We start from the raw sequence: 19232 nt of genomic DNA, 5'->3' as shown, positions 1-19232 counted from the left end.
CAACAGTACCATTAGATTTATACTTGATTGTATAGACCCATTTGCATCCAATTGGGACACGTCCCTTGGGAAGATCTACCAACTGCCAAGTGCCATTCTTCTCAAGAGCCATCATCTCCTCAAACATAACTTATCTCCACTTTGGGTCAGACATAGCATCAGTAATATTCCTGGGAATAGAAGTTGTAGAGAGAGCAGTAATAAAGGCAATACTTGTAGAAGAAAGAGCATTATAGGAGACAAACTGGGCTATAGGATTAGTACAAGCTCTTTTCCCTTTTCTAACAGTAATAGGAAGGTCTAAATCAGATGGAGGAGAAGGAATGTCACCTGATTGAGGAGGATGAATCTCAGGATGTGGATCTAGATCAAAAGAGGACTCTTGGTAGGTCTGCTTTTCTCTGTTATGCAAGCCTTCACCCTTTTTGTAGGTAATGTGGTAATCCTTCTCCTTACCAGAACCACTCTCAACCGCCAATTCTGTATTCACACCTAATTGATCACCAATATTACCCGCATCCACAGTCTCCACAGTCTTGTGTGTTCCAATATCAAACATAAAAGGGGGGATAGGGAGAGGAGAGTGAAGGTAATCAGCAGCCTGTTCACTTCCACAATGCTCCCCCTGAAGAGGATGCTGAGAAGGAGCAAAGAAAGGGATAGATTCAAGGAAGGTGACATCCTTGGAGATAATGCACTGACGAGAAGAAGGGTGATAGCACTTGTAACCCTTGGTAGTAGAAGAATACCCAAGGAAGAGACACTTGAGGGCTTTAGGATCAAGTTTAGTACGAGCAGATTTGTTAACATGCACATAATAGACACAACCAAAGACTCTAGGAGGAAGAGAGAAAGCAAAAACCTTGGGAGATAAAATGTCCAAGGGAGATTTGAAATCAAGAAGCTTGGTAGGCATGCGATTAATGAGAAAAGAAGCTGTGAGAAGAGCAGCAGACCAGAAGGTCTTGGGGACATTCATGCCAAACAAGAGAGTGACCTCCAATAAATGGCGATTTTTCCTCTCAGCAACCCCATTTTGTTGGGGTGTGTCAACACACGCTAGCTGATGGATAATGCCATTATTAGAAAAGAAGGTTTAGAGGCCACCAAACATGTATTCTCCCCCCTTTATCGGACCGAACAATTTTGATCCGAGTGTCAAACTGAGTAAGAATCATCTGATAAAAGGTTTTAAATGCATCACAAACATCACTCTTATGCTTCATAAGAACAGTCCAAGTAGCACGAGAAAAATCATCAATAAATGACACAAAGTAACGATAGTCAAATAAGGAGGTAGTAGGAGAAGGTCCCCAAACATCAGTATGTACAATATGAAAGGGAACGACAGTTCTATTACTATGATATGGATAAGAGGAACGACAATGTTTGGCAAACATACATGGTTCACATTGAAATACATGAGAAGAAGCAACAGAAGAAAATAAGTGAAGCAATTGTTTCCTCATTACAACAACAGATGGATGGCAAAGACGGCGGTGCCATAACATAACAGACTCCACAGAACTACTATCATCACGTCCACACACATAAGACTGAACTGTGGGAAAAAAAGGGTCAAAGAGATAAAGGCCTTGCTCTTCACGTCCACTACCAATAATCCTCTTCGTCACCAAATCCTGAAAAAGACAATGAGAAGGATAAAAGGTGACACAACAATTCAGAGATTTAGTCAAATGACTCACAGATAAAAGATTAAGAGTAAGGTTAGGGGCATGGAGAATAGAAGTAAGGGAAATAGACGGTGTAACAGGGATACTGCTCTTACCAGAGATGGAGGAAAGGGAACCATCGGCTACCCTAACCTTGTCCTTACCAGAACAAATGGTATAGAAATCATAGTAATGGGACGTACCAATCATGTGGTCGGTGGCACCAGAATCAATGACCCAAGACTGGGCTGCAGTAGAAGCTGAGGTGGAGACCTGCAAAGCTGAGGATGAGGAAGAACTGGCCACTGTGGGTGCAGGAGATGTGCTCAGCTGTGACATAACCCTGCGAAACACCGCATCTGCCAAAGTGGAGTCATCCTGTGGAGCATCTGTCTCAGTCATCACAGAATGTGCTCTAGCTCCCCCTCTACGGCCACCACGACCACTAGTGCCAGGAGGGCGACCATGAAGAGACCAACACCTATCCTTGGTGTGTCCTGTCCTCCCACAATGATCACATTTAAACCTGTCGCGACCAACTCCACTGGCACCAATTGGCTCCACTGCTCTATCTTCTGTACAGTTAGGCCCTTGGCCTCTTCCACCTCCACTGGTGTCTCGGAAGGAACTCATATTGAAGGCTGACCGTTCAAGAGATGGAACAGATGTTGGTGCCATAGCAGCACGCCGAGTCTCCTCACTCTGTACGTAACTACAAACCTCACTAAGAGATGGAAAGGGAAACCGGCCTAAGATCTGAAGCCTAATTGGCTCATAGTCAGGATTCAAACCACCAAGTAAGGAGAAGACACGTTCCTTTTCAAGAGTCCGATGTACCTTGGCTTCATCCTCTGGGTTAGTCAATTGAAGGTCCCTGTAGTGGTCACACTCCTCCAAAAGACCAAGAAAAGCACTGTAGTACTCAGAAATGGTCCTGTCACCCTGTCTCATTGAGTTAATTTTCTGGTGGAGCTGATAAACCTTGGCAGAGTCACCCACTCTGTCAAAGGTCAGGGCGACACTGTCCCAGATTGCCTTGGCAGTTTCTTTTCTTATAAACCTTCTCCCAATCTCAGGTTTCATGGAGAAGATTAACCAGGTCATCACTGTAGAGTTTTCTGTCTCCCATTTCTCATAGGTAGGTGAACTAGGCTCTGGGGCCTTAATATCACCTGTAATATACCCAAGCTTCCCTTTGCTTCGAAGGGAAAGCTTCACAGAGTGTGACCAGTCCAAGTAATTAGTGCCATCAAGCTGCACAAAGGAAATCTGTAGATGGGTGTTCTTATAAACCAACCGAGGAGCTGTTGGAGTGGGCTGTGAATCAGCCGAACCAAGGCCAGATGTTGCTGAATCAACCATAGTGTAAGGAAAGGAACACTTGACCATAAACAAGAGTCCCAACAGCAAGTGGGGAGTACACACTCAACCCAAGAAATGATTCCAACACAGAAAAAAGAAATTCCAGCAAGAAGAAAAGTAGTATAAGCTGGAACAGCCTTTACCCAAACACTTTCCAAGCAACCAAAAAACACTTAATACTGTTGCAAGACTTCAAACAAGATGTCCATAATTATTTCTCAACTAAGAGGGGAGCCTATTGTACTCCAAATGCGAGAAAAAGGACCAAATATCAGTCTCAGCTTTACCTGGGCAGAAACAGAGGTCACACGAGAATGAGTTATGCTCCAACCAGCTTCATATCCATCAAGTGCAAGCATCAGAGGCATAAATAGGACTCAGATACGATCTTAAAGAGCTACTCCAGGATCCAAACACAGCCCGAGAGAAGGAGATACAAGGCCTGCAGCAGGAACCTGGCGGAAAACCTAGATAAGGCTGGGTGAGCTCCAAAACTTCATAAGGGCTTCAATGTAGCTCAAGGAACAGTATCAATCACTTGAATAGGTTGAAAAGAACCTATTTCAGACTCCTTCAACAAGCAGTTTACATAAGAGCCTCTTCCTTGGAATCCCTTATGTTCTCGGATTCCAAAGAGAGGAAAAAATAGGGACAAGGAGGATGGATACGACTCTCAAACCCTTAGCTCTGATACCAAGTTAAGATTTAGGTTAGGAGAACAAGTAGAAGAAAAGGAAGATGATGAAGGAGGAAGAAGGAGAAGAAGAAGAGAAGAAGAAGAAGGAGAGAATGTTTCGGTTGTAAAGTTATGTGTTGGAGATTATTTCTCCACACCTATATTACTCAAATATAAACTCTTGACATATTACATCCAACCTCCCTAGGGAGGTAAAAGGTAAAAAGAAAGAAAAAGAAGAAATTACATGATAAGGAAACTAGTTAAGATCTAGTTCCAGAAATACCCCTAGGACATGAGAACTAATAACTCTAACAATCAAAGGGGCCACTCTTCAGCTGTTCAGCAACTATATGTCTATACCTACCTACCCATCCTTAATGGGTTATGATTCATACAGTACATAAACCCTTCTCCTCGATTAACCAGTTACAGAGAAAAAATTGATAACAATTAACCAGTTATAGCCAATGAATATGCTGAGGGTCATGGTTCTAAAGTGATAACAATTCTCAAGAGGTTAATGCTGCCACCTTAGGCAGATTATCTCCCACTCATGTTTGGGTCATTTGAGTCCATTGCAAGAATATGCTGAGGGTCATAGTAGATCCGCCACTTTCTCCTCCCGGATCTCCTCTTGCTAATGTATATACAACTCAGGTCTATGGACCCTTGATTGAGCTAAACCATCACCATATGATCAATGCATCATATTATTACAAATTATAAGTTAATAAGGGGTGGTTTGAGGTTCTGGTTGCATCCCAAGGATCTAAAAATTAGAAAATCCTGAAAACCCAAAAAGGTTAGATTGCTCAGGAAAACCTTATTCTATAATGAAAATGAAAGTTTAAATGAACCCAGGCAGGGAGAGTCATCTTCTGGAGTAATAGTAGAATCAGAAAGGTCATCAATACAGATCAAAGTTCAGATCCAACTTGTTTTATGGTCAGTGTTTCAGATCCAATTTGTTAAAAGAAACAAAAGCTATAGGTGGGAAGAGTGGGATCAGGAATATGCCTCAGAGGTTTATTCTAAAAAATTTCAAAATGATGACAATAAAAGCTCTACGCAGGTATTATGTAGGACTCCAAGTACCACTCCAAAGGTGCAAAGATAAAAACATGGAAGGACAAATGAACCATACCTGATTAGAGCAAAGTTTCTCAACTAATCTTGCTCAAATGCAGCTTCCATGGTTCAAGCTTCACACACAAACACAGAGAGAGAGAGAGAATCAGCAAAATCACAAATATATACAACATAAATTCAGAAAAAACGAAGGGGAAAATTCAGAAAAACGAGGGGGATTTCCCTCTAAAAGATGGAAATTGAGGACACCCAGATTCAAGAGTCTTTTAGAGGAACGCCAAATTTGCAGGGGACGAATGGGGAAGAAGTAAAAACAAAGAAATGTACCCTAGATTTCACAAATCCCCCATCCCTCTTCTCCCATTTCCCCTTCATTTAATTCAGAAAAATGAAGGGAAAATGGGAGAGAGGGATGGGGGATTTGTGAAATCTAGGGTTCAACGCTTCTCAAGAATGAAGGGGAAAATGGGGGTTCCGAGCGAATATTGGCTTCTAGTCACCGTTAAACCCTAGAGAAAGAAGACTTCCATGATTTATAACCTGGTATGATCTTCCATTGAAGAATAGAACCATATCAGAGAGCGAGCGAGAGAGAGAGAGGGTACCTGGATCTCAGAGCGGAAGTGGTTCTGCACAGTAGTCGCTGAAGACGATGAGAACTAAGAAGCTCTTTGGTTTTCCACTCAGGGTGTTGAGAACGAATGAAGAGAGTAGAGATGAGAACCTGTGGTTTGTTCACTCAACCCTCGTTTTTATCGGGTCACCGTTTTGTAAAAGTTGTGCCAAGAAACGTAAAATCATGTTGTACATGTTCTGTCAAACCTGTGCCATGTACCATAAATTTCAATTTATGTTTCTAAAACACTAAAAATGAAACAGGTTTATCAAACGGTTTTTTAGGGTGTTTTTCCGTTTCTCATAACACAAAAACACCAAAAACAGTTTCTGGGAAGGTTATCAAGCAGGCTCTACTATTACGGAGAACCAATTTGGTTTTATGTCAGGAAGATCCACGATTGAAGCTATTTACCTAATTAGGAGACTTATGGAAAGATTTAGAGATGGCAAGAAGTATCTTCATAAGGTCTTTATTGACCTAGAAAAAGCTTATGATAGAGTCCCTAGAGAGTTAATCTAGCAAGTACTAGAGAAGAGAAGTGTTTCAAGTAAATATGTGGACATAATTAAAGATATGTATGATGGTGCGGGGTGCGGTGACAAGTGTAAGAACTGGGGGGGGGGGGGGGGAGCAAGGTATTCCCAATTACAATTGGGTTATATCAAAGATCAGCTTTAAGCCCTTATTTGTTTGCGCTTATCATGGATGATTTAACCAGAGACATTCAAGATGAGGTTCCTTGGTGTATGTTTTTTGCTGCTGATATTGTTTTGGTAGATGAGACAAAAGCAGGGATTAACGCCAAGTTGGAGTTATAGAGATCAACCTTGGAATCAAAAGGTTTTAAGTAGAACAAAAACGGAGTATATGGTGTGTAGCTTTAGTTACACTAGTACAGATAATGAGGTGGTGAAAATTGATGAGAGGGAGATTCCGCAATAGGTGATTATTATAGTAATCTGGGCTCAATCATAAATAAAGAAGGTGACATAGAGGATGATGTTTCACAGAGAATTAAACTTAGATGGATGAAGTGGAGAAAATGCATCCGGAGTGTTGTGTGATTGGCGTATTCCTTTTTAAAACTTAAAAGAAAAATTTTATAGGACAGTCATACGACCGGCTATGATGTATGGTGCGGAATGTTGGGCAGTTGAGAAGCATCATATAGATGAACAAAGTGTAGCAGCGATGAGGATGTTGAGATGGATGAGGGGCAAAACTAGGAAGGATAAAGTAAGGAATGATCATATTAGAGCTGGTCTAGGAGTAGCTCTGATCCATGATAAGTTACGAGAAAGTCGTTTTGAGGTGGCATGGCCATGTTCGATGAAGGCCTTTGAATGCTCCAGTACGGAAGAATGATTTGATTTAGATTGAAGGAACTAAAAGAGGCAGGGCAGACTTAAAATGACCTTAGGAGAAGTGGTGAGGAAAGACATGCATATCTTAGGTCTTGTATCAAGTACGACCTTGAATAGAGCTGATTAGAGGGCAAGGATCCATGTAGCCGACCCCATTTAGTTGGGATAAGGCTGTATTGTTGTTGTAGAGCATTTTCATTTTATTGAAAGAGTTGGAAAGCATTTTTTTTTTAATTTTGACTTTCACTTCATTTTATCACTGAACTATTTTACTCAATTCCTCTAACCTATGATGGAACCTTTTGAATCTAGAACACAACCCAGTCTTTCATGTATATATTACTTCAATACTTCCAACATCTTTAATGATTAGCTGGTTCTGGTAGCCCTACTAATATTGCTTTGATTTTGAGACTGTGTATAGTAGTTTTACCTATCTGCCACCTCATTTAATTGGGATATGGTTTAGTTAAGTTGAGATTGTCTATTTTTTTGAAATATGAAATTTAGGCACTTACTATCAAATTCATGCTGCAGGCGGAGATTGAGAAAGTGAAGAAGAGAAGGGAGGAGCGAGCAATTGAGAAAGCAAAATATGAAGAGGAAATGGTACTTTCATCTTTGACATTTCACGATCTTTTTGGTCTATTGGAGGAAACTTTGTCATTATTCTTTTTTCTTGTATTTTTTTTGAATGCCTAACAGTAACCTTTGTGTTTAGAGGAAGAGAAAATAAGTAAGCTGGTGGTATATATATGAGGATTATGTCCAACAGATGTGAAAATTAAATGTGATATGGCTGTATGCTGTAATTCTGGTGTATGACCTTGTCCCAATTAAACTCTTCCTTTGACAAAAATCTCAGCACCCAATACCAATTATAAAGGAGAAACATCCGCATCCATCATATTCTGCGGGTCAGCTATTGATTCCTGGATGATTCCTTTGTTTTCTCTCTTTCCTAATGCCCTGACCACCATATATGGAAGAACCTGCCATAAGATTTGCCACTATGCACCATCCCCTTAGCAGTTTGACCATAGATAAGGAAGTCTCCAAAGGAGACTAATGGGATTCACAAAAAAATTTGAATGAAAGAACTACCAAATGGTCTTGAACATCTAGTGGTGGAGGAAAAAATGATGGATTGTCTAACCTTCTACCTTCTAGTTGCATTTGACCTGGCTGTTTTTTTCCCTCTCTAAATGATCAACAGTAAGGATATTGTCTAACACCAAACTCCATGTAGAAGCTCTGACTATTGTTGGGATGGGACTGCTTCACATGAAAATTGAAATTAAGTTTTTCCTTCTATTTGTTCTCCTCCCATATTACTCCAGAAGAAGGCATAAAAAGAAAAGGTGCACTTCTGATCTAACATCCACTTGCCTATCATCATCCTGGGGATGTGATTTTAAAGTGATCATGGTCTGATACATATAGATCTTATTTTAATCTCTTAATTGAAATGAAACTAATAATTTTCCTGAGGAATAAGTTACCAATTGTGTTCATTATCCCAGGCGATGTTGGCTAGAGAACGTGCTAGGGCTGAGTTCCATGACTGGGAAAAGAAAGAAGAAGAGGTAAGCAATGAATTCATCCCTCATATTCCTGTTATCTTCATCCTTTCATGTGAAGTGTGAACCATTTATTATTATTTGTATTAGTATTTCTATTGCTGTTGGAGGTGAAATCGATATGAATGCATATTACTAGTATTCTTATTGTGATATCGAGATAATTTATCTATTGCAGTATTGGTATGCCATTAGTATTATTATTATGTTCAGGGGTTTAATTGTGGAGGTAATTTCGATATGATAGCATTTCGTTACTATCTATTATATTGTTTATTTTTCTGGTAATTAAAGTCAATCTTATGCAAATATGTCAATATACCAGTGGCTAACCTGCTCAATTTACAGTTTCATTTTGATCAAAGCAAAGTCAGGTCAGAGATTAGATTGCGTGAGGGGCGTATAAAACCCATTGATATTCTCTCCAAGCATCTTAATGGTTCAGATGACTTTGACATCGAGATAAATGAACCATACATGGTCTTCAAGGCAAGCTTCCACAGTGTTCTCAAATTCTATTTGTTCCGTGCTAATTAGTACACACTTGTGACATTCTTATGAGTTTCTTTCATGTTTTTCATGGCTTTGGTTGAAATATCATATTGTTCATTGTACACAAAGCAAATAAAAAAAAAAATTTGCTGAAAAATTAAAATTCATTTGTTTCCCACAAAAGTATCTTTAATCTGTTTGGACTAACAGGTAATTGGACATCAAATGACATGATTTCTGGTTTCCCAGCTATCTCTAGATGAAATCAACTTCAAATCACTATCAAGTTAGTACCAGTATACGTTATAACTGTCACAATCACTTAATCTTCTACACTTTAGGTTCTTGACTCACAAATAAAGGACTTGTGGACGTCTGGACCTCCTTAACTTTAGTTATGCAGGTAACTTTTGAAGCCATCCATCTACTCAGTATCTGCCTTCAGGTTTGGCTGCTTAAGAGTAGACAGATGAACCTTGGCTATTGGATGATCCAAAACGAAGTAATGTAGTCCTAGGTTTGAAAAGTCAAACTAGGAGCCAGTAAAACAGAACCTGCTATGAACACTAAATCGGCTAGGCTAAAATAGGTACTTTGGTGAAATTAGGGTTAGGGTTTGATGTGTGGGTTATGTCAAGTTGGGAGTCTAACAGTGAAGGTCCTGAGATGTTTTGATGGTGGGAAATATGTAAACTTGACTGGGCAGCAGCTTAGGGTTAGATTTTCTGGGGTTTTTAAAAAAAGAAGTATGGGGGATTCTAGGATTTAGGATGTGAGTCTTGGCCTAGGGTTTGGATCGAGCTCTCCTTAGGGTGTGAGAGTGACTCGGTCCAAATATGGGCATGTTTAATGGAAGATGGTGGCTGGGCTTAGGATCGAGTGTTCCCTAGTGGTAGGGGAATATGTGATCAAAATTCGGGGTTCCGTGGATGGATGGTTAGGTCTAGTTTGATTGTTGATGTTGTAAAAGTAAAATTAAAAAAGGGGGATTGTTACGGTTGGGATGTGAGAGGATTAGAAGAAGAATAATGGGGATGGGAAACACTTCTAACTCACTGTTGTTGCAGAAAAATCCTGTCAGCAGCTTGTTGGAAGTTGAAAACTTGAATAAAAATAAGAACTTGAAAACAGAGCTTCAAAGGAACCACCCGGGCTTCATACCACAAGGTGTCGATTGGATCAGACACCAATTCCATCAGCCTTGATCAGATACAAAGCAATTCTGAAAGGAGAGAACAAAGTTGCAGAGCAGCTTGAGCAGTTTTTAAAAAAAAATTCAGAGGTGAGAATAAACCCCCAGCGAATTACTTTATTTATAGTGGCCATAGGCCATTCTCCTAATCAGCCTAGGAGTGTAAATACTCCTAGCCGGCTTACTCTAACACCACCTCCCCCTTCTAAATTCGTGGGAGGTGTGGACCCCAAAAAAAACATTACATTAATTAAAGGGTGACTCAAGTCACATAAATTGAACCACTGGTTCAACTAGGTTGGGCCGGTTCAATTTAAAAACACAAAACACTACAAATAAACTAAGTATGGAAATACTACTACTACTTGGACAGCTTCTTGTTCATCTTCTTCTTGCACTACTACTACTACAGTACTACTTGGACAGCTTCTTGTTCCTCTTCTTCTTGCACTACTACTACTACTTGGACAGCTTCTTGTTCCTCTTCTTCTTGCACTACTACTACTACTTGGACAGCTTCTTGTTCCTCTTCTTCTTGCGGATGTAGTGCTTCAGCTCTACATCAGCTCTCCCCGGCTTGAAAATATTCGTCTCTGACGAATGGATGAAGGACATGTAATGGTCATACAACTTGGGGTCGAGTTTCTTGAAGTCGTCCGCATAAATTCCAGTGCTGTCCTGGCGTGGGTGACCTTTCCATTTGACAAGGAAAGCATGGTAACCGCTACCATGTCGAGTGGTCCCTTGGTGCATGCTTTTTGCTGATGATATTATTTTGGTGGATGAAACAATAGCATGGATAAATGCAAAGTTGGAATTATGGAGATCAACCTTGGAAATCCAAAGGTTTTAAGATAGCAAAACAAAAACCAGGTATATGGTGTGTAACTTTAGTAACAGTATAATTGAAAGCTAGGTGGTGAAACTGATGATACAAAGATGTACTACAAAGTGAAAATTTTAGATACCTAGGTTCAATCATAAATAAAAAAGAAGAAATAGAGGATGATGTTGCACAAAGAATTAGAATAGGGCGGATGAAGTGGAGGGGCGCATCCGAAGTGTTGTATGATCAACGTATTCCTTTAAAACTCAAAAGGAAAACCCTATAGGATAGTTATACAACCATCAATGATGTATGGAGCTGAATGTTTGGCAGTGAAGAAACAACATATAAACAAACTTAGCGTAGCTGAAATGAATATGTTAAGATGGATGACTAGTAAAAATAGGAAAGATAAAATAAGAATGAACAAGTTAGAGCTAATTTAGAAGGAGCTCCAATATATATGATGAGTTGCAAAAAAATCGTTTGAGGTGGCATGGACATGTGCAATAGAGGCCTTTGAATGTTCCAGTACGGAAGGGTGATTTGATTCAGATTGAAGGAGCTAAAAGTGCTAGGGTTAGGCCTAAAATGACTCTAGGAGTGGTGAGGAAAGACATGCATAGTGATGTAGGACAAAACATGAAGAAAAAGTGGCCAAAACACTGTTCATGTGAACAGTGTCACAGAGCCCCTGATTTTTCCTTGGTGAGAATATTATTAGAAGATCCTTGGTGGGGACCACATCAGAATCCAAGATTTAACAAGAAAGAGGATCGGCTGCTAGAAGACTGAAGATCTGATTTTATTTTGTTACTATTCTCTTAATAGTACTTAGTTGCTAAATCTATCAATTTCTATTTTAGTTATTCTTGCATGTGGCTGATCTATATAAAACCTAGTAGTTTCTAATTTTAGTTAGGATTTCGTAGTTTCTATTTTTATTGTAAGCTTGCCTAAGCTATTAATAGGCCCCCTATTGTAAGGAAGGAGCAGATTTTGGAGAATAGAATTTTCAGGCCATGTTGCAATTGGTTATGGGAGAAATTCCATGTTTCAACAGCTGGGATAGCTGTGGGTGAGAGACCCAGGCTGAGAGAGCCATTCCCCTACCCCCCCCCTCCTTCTCTTCTCTATCTTCTCCTCCATTGCAATCGATCCCCTATGATATTGCTGCTACCCTGTGATCAATACTAGTGATGTGAAGACTCAATCGAAGGCAGTTGATGCAGATTTATCACCAAACTGGGCTTCTTTACTTAGGAATAAGTCTAGGTTTGGGTTATATACATGTTGGGCCTTTGATCCCATGGGTTTTCAATGTAATAGGCCACTTTTATGGGCCTAAACTATGTGTAATAAGGTTACATATTAGTTGGTAGATTTCTTTTTATTTGGTTAGTGGTCATGTGATCACTTAAGTGATCATGTGACTTGGTTAAGTGGTCAGTAGTCATGTGACTATTTAATTGTTATTTAAGTTGCGCTGGATTAGGACTCTATAACTCCAGCCATGTTTTGAGTCTATTTCCTTTGTTATTTCACTTTCCTAGTTAGTTTAAGTTACCTAATAGGTTAAGGATTGGGTTAGGCCTTTCCTTTTTAGTGTAGGAATCTATTTTTGAGTCTTTTATATAAGGTTGTAAGGTGGGCAAGCATTCAACACGAATTTTGATATTAATGAAATGCTTCTTTTTTTGCTCTTCTTCTCCATTGTAGATTTTTGTCTTGTGTTTGATCAAGGCTGGTGGGATCGATGTTTGATCCGATTGACATCCGGTGGGAAGCCCGGGTGGTTCGTTGGTGGGATTTATGTTTAATCCAATCGACACCTTGCGGTGTGAAGCCCGGGTGGTTCTTTTGAAGCTCTCCTTCAAGTTCTAGTTAAAGAATCAATTTTTATTCAAGTTCTCCATTCAAACAAGCTACTGGCAAGGAAATTCTGCACAACAGTGAGTTTGAATCATCCCCATCCCCAACAATTCTTCTTGTAATCCTCTAAACTACCAAACCCTAAATTACCCCTTTTTGTTTTCAATTTTCCCAAGATCTAAATTCTGCTCAGACCAAACCAGCCAGCAAAATCCCTCCTTTTTTAGATCAAACTCTCCACCCCTGCCCCTTTAGCACTCTATCCAAACCCTATCCCCATCCTCCCTTTCTAATCCCCTAGAGTCCCCTCTTTTCCTCTTTTCCTCTTTTCCAAAACCCTAAACCTAAGTTACTGCTCATTCAAGTTTACATACTTCCAACCATCAAAACATCTTAGGACCTTCACTGATAGACTCCCCTACCTTGACTTGACATAACCCTAACATCAAACCCTAACCCTAATTTCACCAAAAACCACCTAGCCAATTCACCTGTTCATAACAGATCCTGGTTTACTGGCTCCTAGTTGGTCTTCTACCAATCTAGGACTACATTTGTTGTGCTGCTACTGCCTCCTCCATTCGAGTGAAGACTGCTGCTGCTCCTGGACTTGAGTTCCTGCTGGAACTTCAAGGCTGCATATCTCCACTTTCATCCATCAAAATCTGCTGGGATTTTGAGCATAGAACAACACCATCAATCACTCCAATCGATCCCCACGTCTACTCCATTCCATTGGCTAGAATCCTCCATATTCACAAACCTTCTATTTTCATTCCCCCTTCATAACTTCACTTCTGTCCATCAAAATTACACCAAACTTGCTGCAGATCACCTACTCCACAAGGCCTCCACTTGATCCTGATTGGATCGCAAACAAAGTGTTGGTTTGTGAGATAACCCTTAACCTTCTATTTTGGTGTTGCTGCCATATCTTCCAATTCAATCATCATAATCAAGTGAGACTTTCAGCAGTGCTTTTACTCTATATAATCACCAATCGACCTGAGTTTGATCCCTTTCCAATGGTTGGTTTGGTTCTTATTTACTAAGTTACTAATTCTGATTTTGTTTCTAATTTGATGTTCTGCTGCAACCTATCATCGATCCTACTGTAGAGTGGTTCTTAATTGAACCCCTTCTACATTACATAGTTTAAGACTATTAACAAGTATGGCTTTGAATAGAGCTGATTGGAGAAGAAGGAACAATGTAGCCTACCTCATTTAGTTGGGATAAGGCTGAGTTGAGTTGAATACCTTCCAAATATGGATGTACTCTTGCTTGATAAGCTACGAGATCATATTAGAGCTGAATTGGGAGTAGATCCGATACATGATAAACCATGAGAAACTTGTTTGAGGTGGATTGGCGATGTTCAACTAAGGCCTTCAGATGCTTCAGATTGAAGAAATTAAAAGTGCCAGGGGCAGACCTAAAATGTAGCGGACCCCATTTAGTTGGGATAAGGCTGAGTTGTTGTTGTTGATCTAATATGTATCTTGAATGTTAGCCTCCTTTGCATTTATATTTTTTAACCATGAATTATGCTCTATTATGTTCTCTTGTTATTTATGATGACTATGCTTGGAATAAAAACTGAAATATGTACAACAGGGTTTAACAGTGAAGGAAATGGAAGAGCTTCATGATGACATAAAAATGCACCTGGATTTGGATAGGGCAACACCGACACATATAAAGTTTTGGGAGGTATGAACCTTGTCCATGGTCTATTTATGCATTCAATTTCCTCTGTTGTCCATCATAAAATATTTAAATATACCCTAGCTACAAATTTCTGAACCGAATTAGATAAATTGTCATATTTTACTTTTTAACTTGCTGGGTTTTACTTTTCATTCGAAGAGTTCTAGTTTCGGTTTTAGTTGCTAGCATTTTGTTGGTTCTAATCTGGTTAACCATTTAGGGTAAGAGCTAGTTTCTTGATCCATACCTGACCGTCCTATTAATCTGGTTAAGCAAAGCCATCCCTTAGTCATGAAATGGGTGGGATAAGGTTTGGGTTTGGTAGTTTTAGAGTAAAATGCATTCAATGTTGATATTGGTTGGTTTAGCAGTGTGATAAGAGCAAGATTGTGTTACTTGGGGGTTCCATAATATATGCAACCTTTAGCTTCTTCTTATAGTTCTGTCTTCCTTTTTTTTTTGGATGGGTGTTGTGGCGGAGCGGTATCCCTTCTCTCCCCTGCACTTTGTCCTTGCCTTTTCTGAATAAAATAGTTACATATTCCATTAAGTTCATAGGTCGGAATTTTGACGGCATATTTTGGTTTTGACACTTGTAGAAACGAAATGGCATGCGAATTGAGGGGTCTTCAATGTTTCGATTTTCTCATCAAAATGGACCATATTTCAGTGCCATTTCGACCATTTCAGCGGTATATTTCAGTTTCGATCAGGGTCGAAATCCTAGTCGAAACCGAATCTTGAAGATTGTTTAAGTTGAATTTTGTGTTTGTATGTGTAGCTGTATTCCTTTTTTAAGATTTCATGGATTGCCATGTCCGTGCATGCCCATGTTCATACTGGGAGGGGGTGGAATTAAGTCTTGACGAAGTGGAATTACAGATTTTCTTACCAGAGTTGATTCAATGATAGGATCCCCAGAAATGGCTTGCCTTCTTTTGTTTGGGTGGTAGTGTTTGACAAGTTCCTTACCATGGGCTATCTCAAAGACGGGTACACTTGTATAGTCAATGTGTAGTGTAGGCAGCAGGGAGCCAGACATCTGATGTGGCATTGCCAAGCAACAAAAATCTTATGGTATTTTACATTTCGTATCTGGGCATTGCTTGGGTTACAGTGAAGACACCACATGACTCTTCATTTTTCTGGACCTGGTAGTTCCTCTAGAATTGATTTGAAGTTTATGATGAAAGATAAGTTAAAAATTTCACAATGCTTCTGCACGCTGCTTAAATTAGATTTGAGATCGTTTTACAGAACTATGGACTTGATATTCTGGAATTATAACGGACTAACATAATATTAATGTTAGAAGTGACGCCTTGATGGTAGTTTCCCCTAAAACTCTATGTTCTTACTTTGTTATGGGGTCAAAGCTCATGAATAAGATATTGGATGTTGTGGAACAGGCATTAATGGTGGTTTGTGACTGGGAGCTGGCTGAGGCTCGGAAAAAGGATGCCTTAGATCGTGCTCAAGTACGGGGACAGGAACCACCAGCTGAATTGCTTGGTGCGGAAAGAGGTTTGCACTCGAGCATTGAAGGAGATGTCAAGAACGTCCTGGAGGTGAAGACTTACAATGAGCTAGAGGAATTAGAATCACTGATTGACTCAGGGTTGCATTCTGGCACTGCCAAGGTGGTAGAGTTCTGGCAGGCTGTTCAGAAACACCTTACGATATATAAGGCAAAGGTACACAGTTTCACACCTCCATAAATGTATTTCCATCTAATTCCATGTTGTGATTGGAAACTTGCCAATTGATTTTTGCTATAATAGGCTCTTCTAAAGGAGATTCATGCTAATCTATTGCATAAACATCTCCAACGCCTGGAGCAACCTTTGGAGAGTGAGGAAGACTTGGAAGGAGATCATAACTTAAATCCTCAAGAGGACGCCATTCATGCTGTGGAAGGTATGGGCTATCCTTGCCCTTGCTGCCTATTCTGGTTTGGTTGTATGATTCTTTATTTAGCATGGTTAGCTAACTGAATTTGAATATAGATGTTCAACAATATTCTCCTGTGCCCCTGACCGATGAAGAGACTCATGAGCCTGAAGAAGAACCTGGTTCATTTTCACCGCAGCTGTTGCATGGTGATGAAAATGAAGAAGCAATTGACCCTGAAGAGGATAGGATTGAACTGGTAATCTATCTACTAATTCACATATGCTGATTTTATTGTATTAGATATGCAGTTCACTGCACTAAAATTCAGTTCTGCCACCCAGAATAGGGACAGAATTCTCAGTATTACCCAACATTCTCAGATACAGCAAAGGATAACGATTACCAAATGGTCAAACCTATGATTTGAATCCATCCCCCCCCCCCCCCCAACACACACACACCATCCAACAGAAAAAACAGCCTCTACAATTTGACTTAATTGATTTTTTTAGGGTAAAGCTTTCTAATTATCTATTGCTAGGAAATTAAATCAAAGCCACTAGACTGTGGTACTTGATTCCAGAACCTAATTGTTGCATTTTGAGCATCCTATAATAAATTTTGGTTTTAAAGATCGGATTGGAATCGAAAAAAGGCTGATCATCTGGAATTGACCAACCACGATTCCTATTAACCCCAATTCTCAATAACTGAGTTCTGACTGAGTCATACTGAGTCCAATTGAGTTTGGCGAGTCCAGTCAATTCCAATCCGATTTGGACCAGAATTGATGGAGATCATTTATGTTCCAAATTCCACGTTTTAAAACCTTTCTGGTGTTTAATATACCAGGAAAGAAAAAGAGTTGCTGTACTAGAAGAACAGCAAAGACGGATTAGGGAATCAATGGCATCAAAACCAAATTCATCAGAAGATAACTTGGAGCTGAAGGCCATGAAAGCTATGGGAGCTATGGAGGAAGGGGATGCAGTATTTGGCTCTGGTGCTGAAGTCAACCTGGATTCGCAAGTGTGTTTTGTAGCTTCTAATATTTATATTTTCCCTCATTTGATCATTTCATAATTGTCTAATGAAACATCTTGATGCAGGTATACTGGTGGCATGATAAATACCGTCCAAGGAAACCGAAGTATTTCAATCGGGTTCACACTGGATATGAGTGGAACAAATACAACCAAACCCACTACGACCATGACAATCCACCTCCAAAGATTGTGCAAGGTTACAAATTTAATATCTTTTACCCAGATCTTGTTGACAAAACAAAAGCTCCATTGTATACCATAGAGAAAGATGGAAGCAGTGGCGAGACATGCATTATAAGATTTCATGCTGGGCCACCTTACGAAGACATTGTGAGTCCTGCTTTGTCCATTGAATGAACCTGCATCTATCTGAAATTTCATTAGAAATAATTTACTTAAAGACTTGCTCTTGTAATTGCATTACAGGCATTCAAGATTGTGAACAAAGAGTGGGAATATTCCCACAAGAAGGGTTTCAAATGCACATTTGAGCGGGGCATTTTGCATGTCTATATTAACTTCAAACGCTATCGTTACCGCCGATAAGTTAAAACAGGCCAATGGTGTGTGGTACTTCAAGATATTCTCTTGTATGGTAAGTGCCTCAGTGGTCTTTCACATTTACTAATTGTAACAAATGATTATTTAGATGCTTTTAGTGTTTGAGAAATGAATTCTTACTGTTTATTCAATCATTCTGTTAGTATATCCCTCATTTGTTTTTGAGTAAAATTATAACCATAGATGGTTACTGTTGGATTTTCCCAAAATTATGGGGTTGTGCTATGGGTAACGATGTTGGTCACTATTGGACTGTAATTATGGCCCTGATTCAGCCACCTGGTAGACTCAGATTGGGTTGATATTTGTGGACATATAGATTCCAAAGTCCCCTGTTCACATGCTAGTTTCAGACCATTCTGAGTTTGCCATGTGGCAAAACGGAACTCAGGACGAGGGAGCATGAAACTACTGGGGTTCGACATGGTATACATGAGAGATGGCATTAGATGCCCCAATCTCAAATTTGACGCGTGGCCAAGATAGGCAATCCTTAAATATCCATCAGTCAAGTCATATTTGGCACATCATTCTTCCACATGGCAGAATCAGGCCATGGTTACAGTTATTTTCTTTCGGCCAGTGCAAGAGCTGTCTGATCTATCTCATCATTTCCTTCCTTTCTCTGTTTTCTGAGGCCCCCTGTTTCATAATTTCCTTGACTACCCAAGTGAGCTCAACCATATGTAGTTACTCGTGGCCTCTTTTGCTTTGCCTTCCTTCTCATTTTAATCCATCTGGCACAGCAGAAGTGAAACAACCACCAAGTTCTGGAAATCTCTGCTATTGGGTTGGGTTCATCTTGAATTTTTTATCATCTCTGTTTTGTTTCTATTCCTCTGTTTAAAGTAAGTTCTGATTTAAGTCGGGTTCTTCATTTTTCAGAAGAGTAAGCAAAATCATTCTCCAATATGACATTAGTTTTAATTAACACATTTGTTCCAAATGTAATATATTTTGTGATATTTCCCTTTTTCAAATGAGTGTATCTGAGATGCTTTCTTCTTCTCTGTTTCTATTTTTTGTGAACAGGAATATTGCGTTTGATAGTCATTGGAAGTCAGAACACGAAGTTGTACCTTGAGAACTGTTACATAATCCAAGAGAATGAAAGGCTGAGTTAGAAAGCTCAGCTTCTCAACCAGGAGAATCAGGCCTTGTTATCTGAGCTGAAGCAGAAGCAGAAGCTCTCCAAACCAAACCCAAATACTATTACTGACCGCAACCGTTGCTCCACCTCCACCCCAAATCCTACCTACTAATTCAAGCAAACC

General features: G+C 39.7%; 1 protein-coding gene across 1 annotated transcript in view; it reads left to right on the top strand.

Moving 5' to 3' along the window:
* LOC122641037 (cactin-like) overlaps window positions 1-18089 on the top strand; it is a 31597-nt gene extending 13508 nt beyond the window's left edge. The window contains exons 4-13 of the mRNA XM_043834353.1: window positions 7324-7395; window positions 8310-8372; window positions 8715-8855; window positions 14366-14461; window positions 15868-16152; window positions 16240-16375; window positions 16465-16607; window positions 17204-17380; window positions 17461-17727; window positions 17824-18089. Coding sequence (XP_043690288.1) covers window positions 7324-7395; window positions 8310-8372; window positions 8715-8855; window positions 14366-14461; window positions 15868-16152; window positions 16240-16375; window positions 16465-16607; window positions 17204-17380; window positions 17461-17727; window positions 17824-17943 — 1500 coding nt within the window. The 3' untranslated portion in view covers window positions 17944-18089. The remainder of the gene's footprint in view (window positions 1-7323; window positions 7396-8309; window positions 8373-8714; window positions 8856-14365; window positions 14462-15867; window positions 16153-16239; window positions 16376-16464; window positions 16608-17203; window positions 17381-17460; window positions 17728-17823) is intronic.
* The last annotated feature ends 1143 nt before the right edge of the window (window positions 18090-19232 follow it).

This window comes from Telopea speciosissima, chromosome 9 (genome assembly GCF_018873765.1).
Source record: "Telopea speciosissima isolate NSW1024214 ecotype Mountain lineage chromosome 9, Tspe_v1, whole genome shotgun sequence".
Classification (NCBI taxonomy): Eukaryota; Viridiplantae; Streptophyta; class Magnoliopsida; order Proteales; family Proteaceae; genus Telopea; species Telopea speciosissima.
The sequence above is the reverse complement of the archived record's forward strand: the minus strand, read 5'-3'. Positions and strand labels throughout refer to the sequence as shown.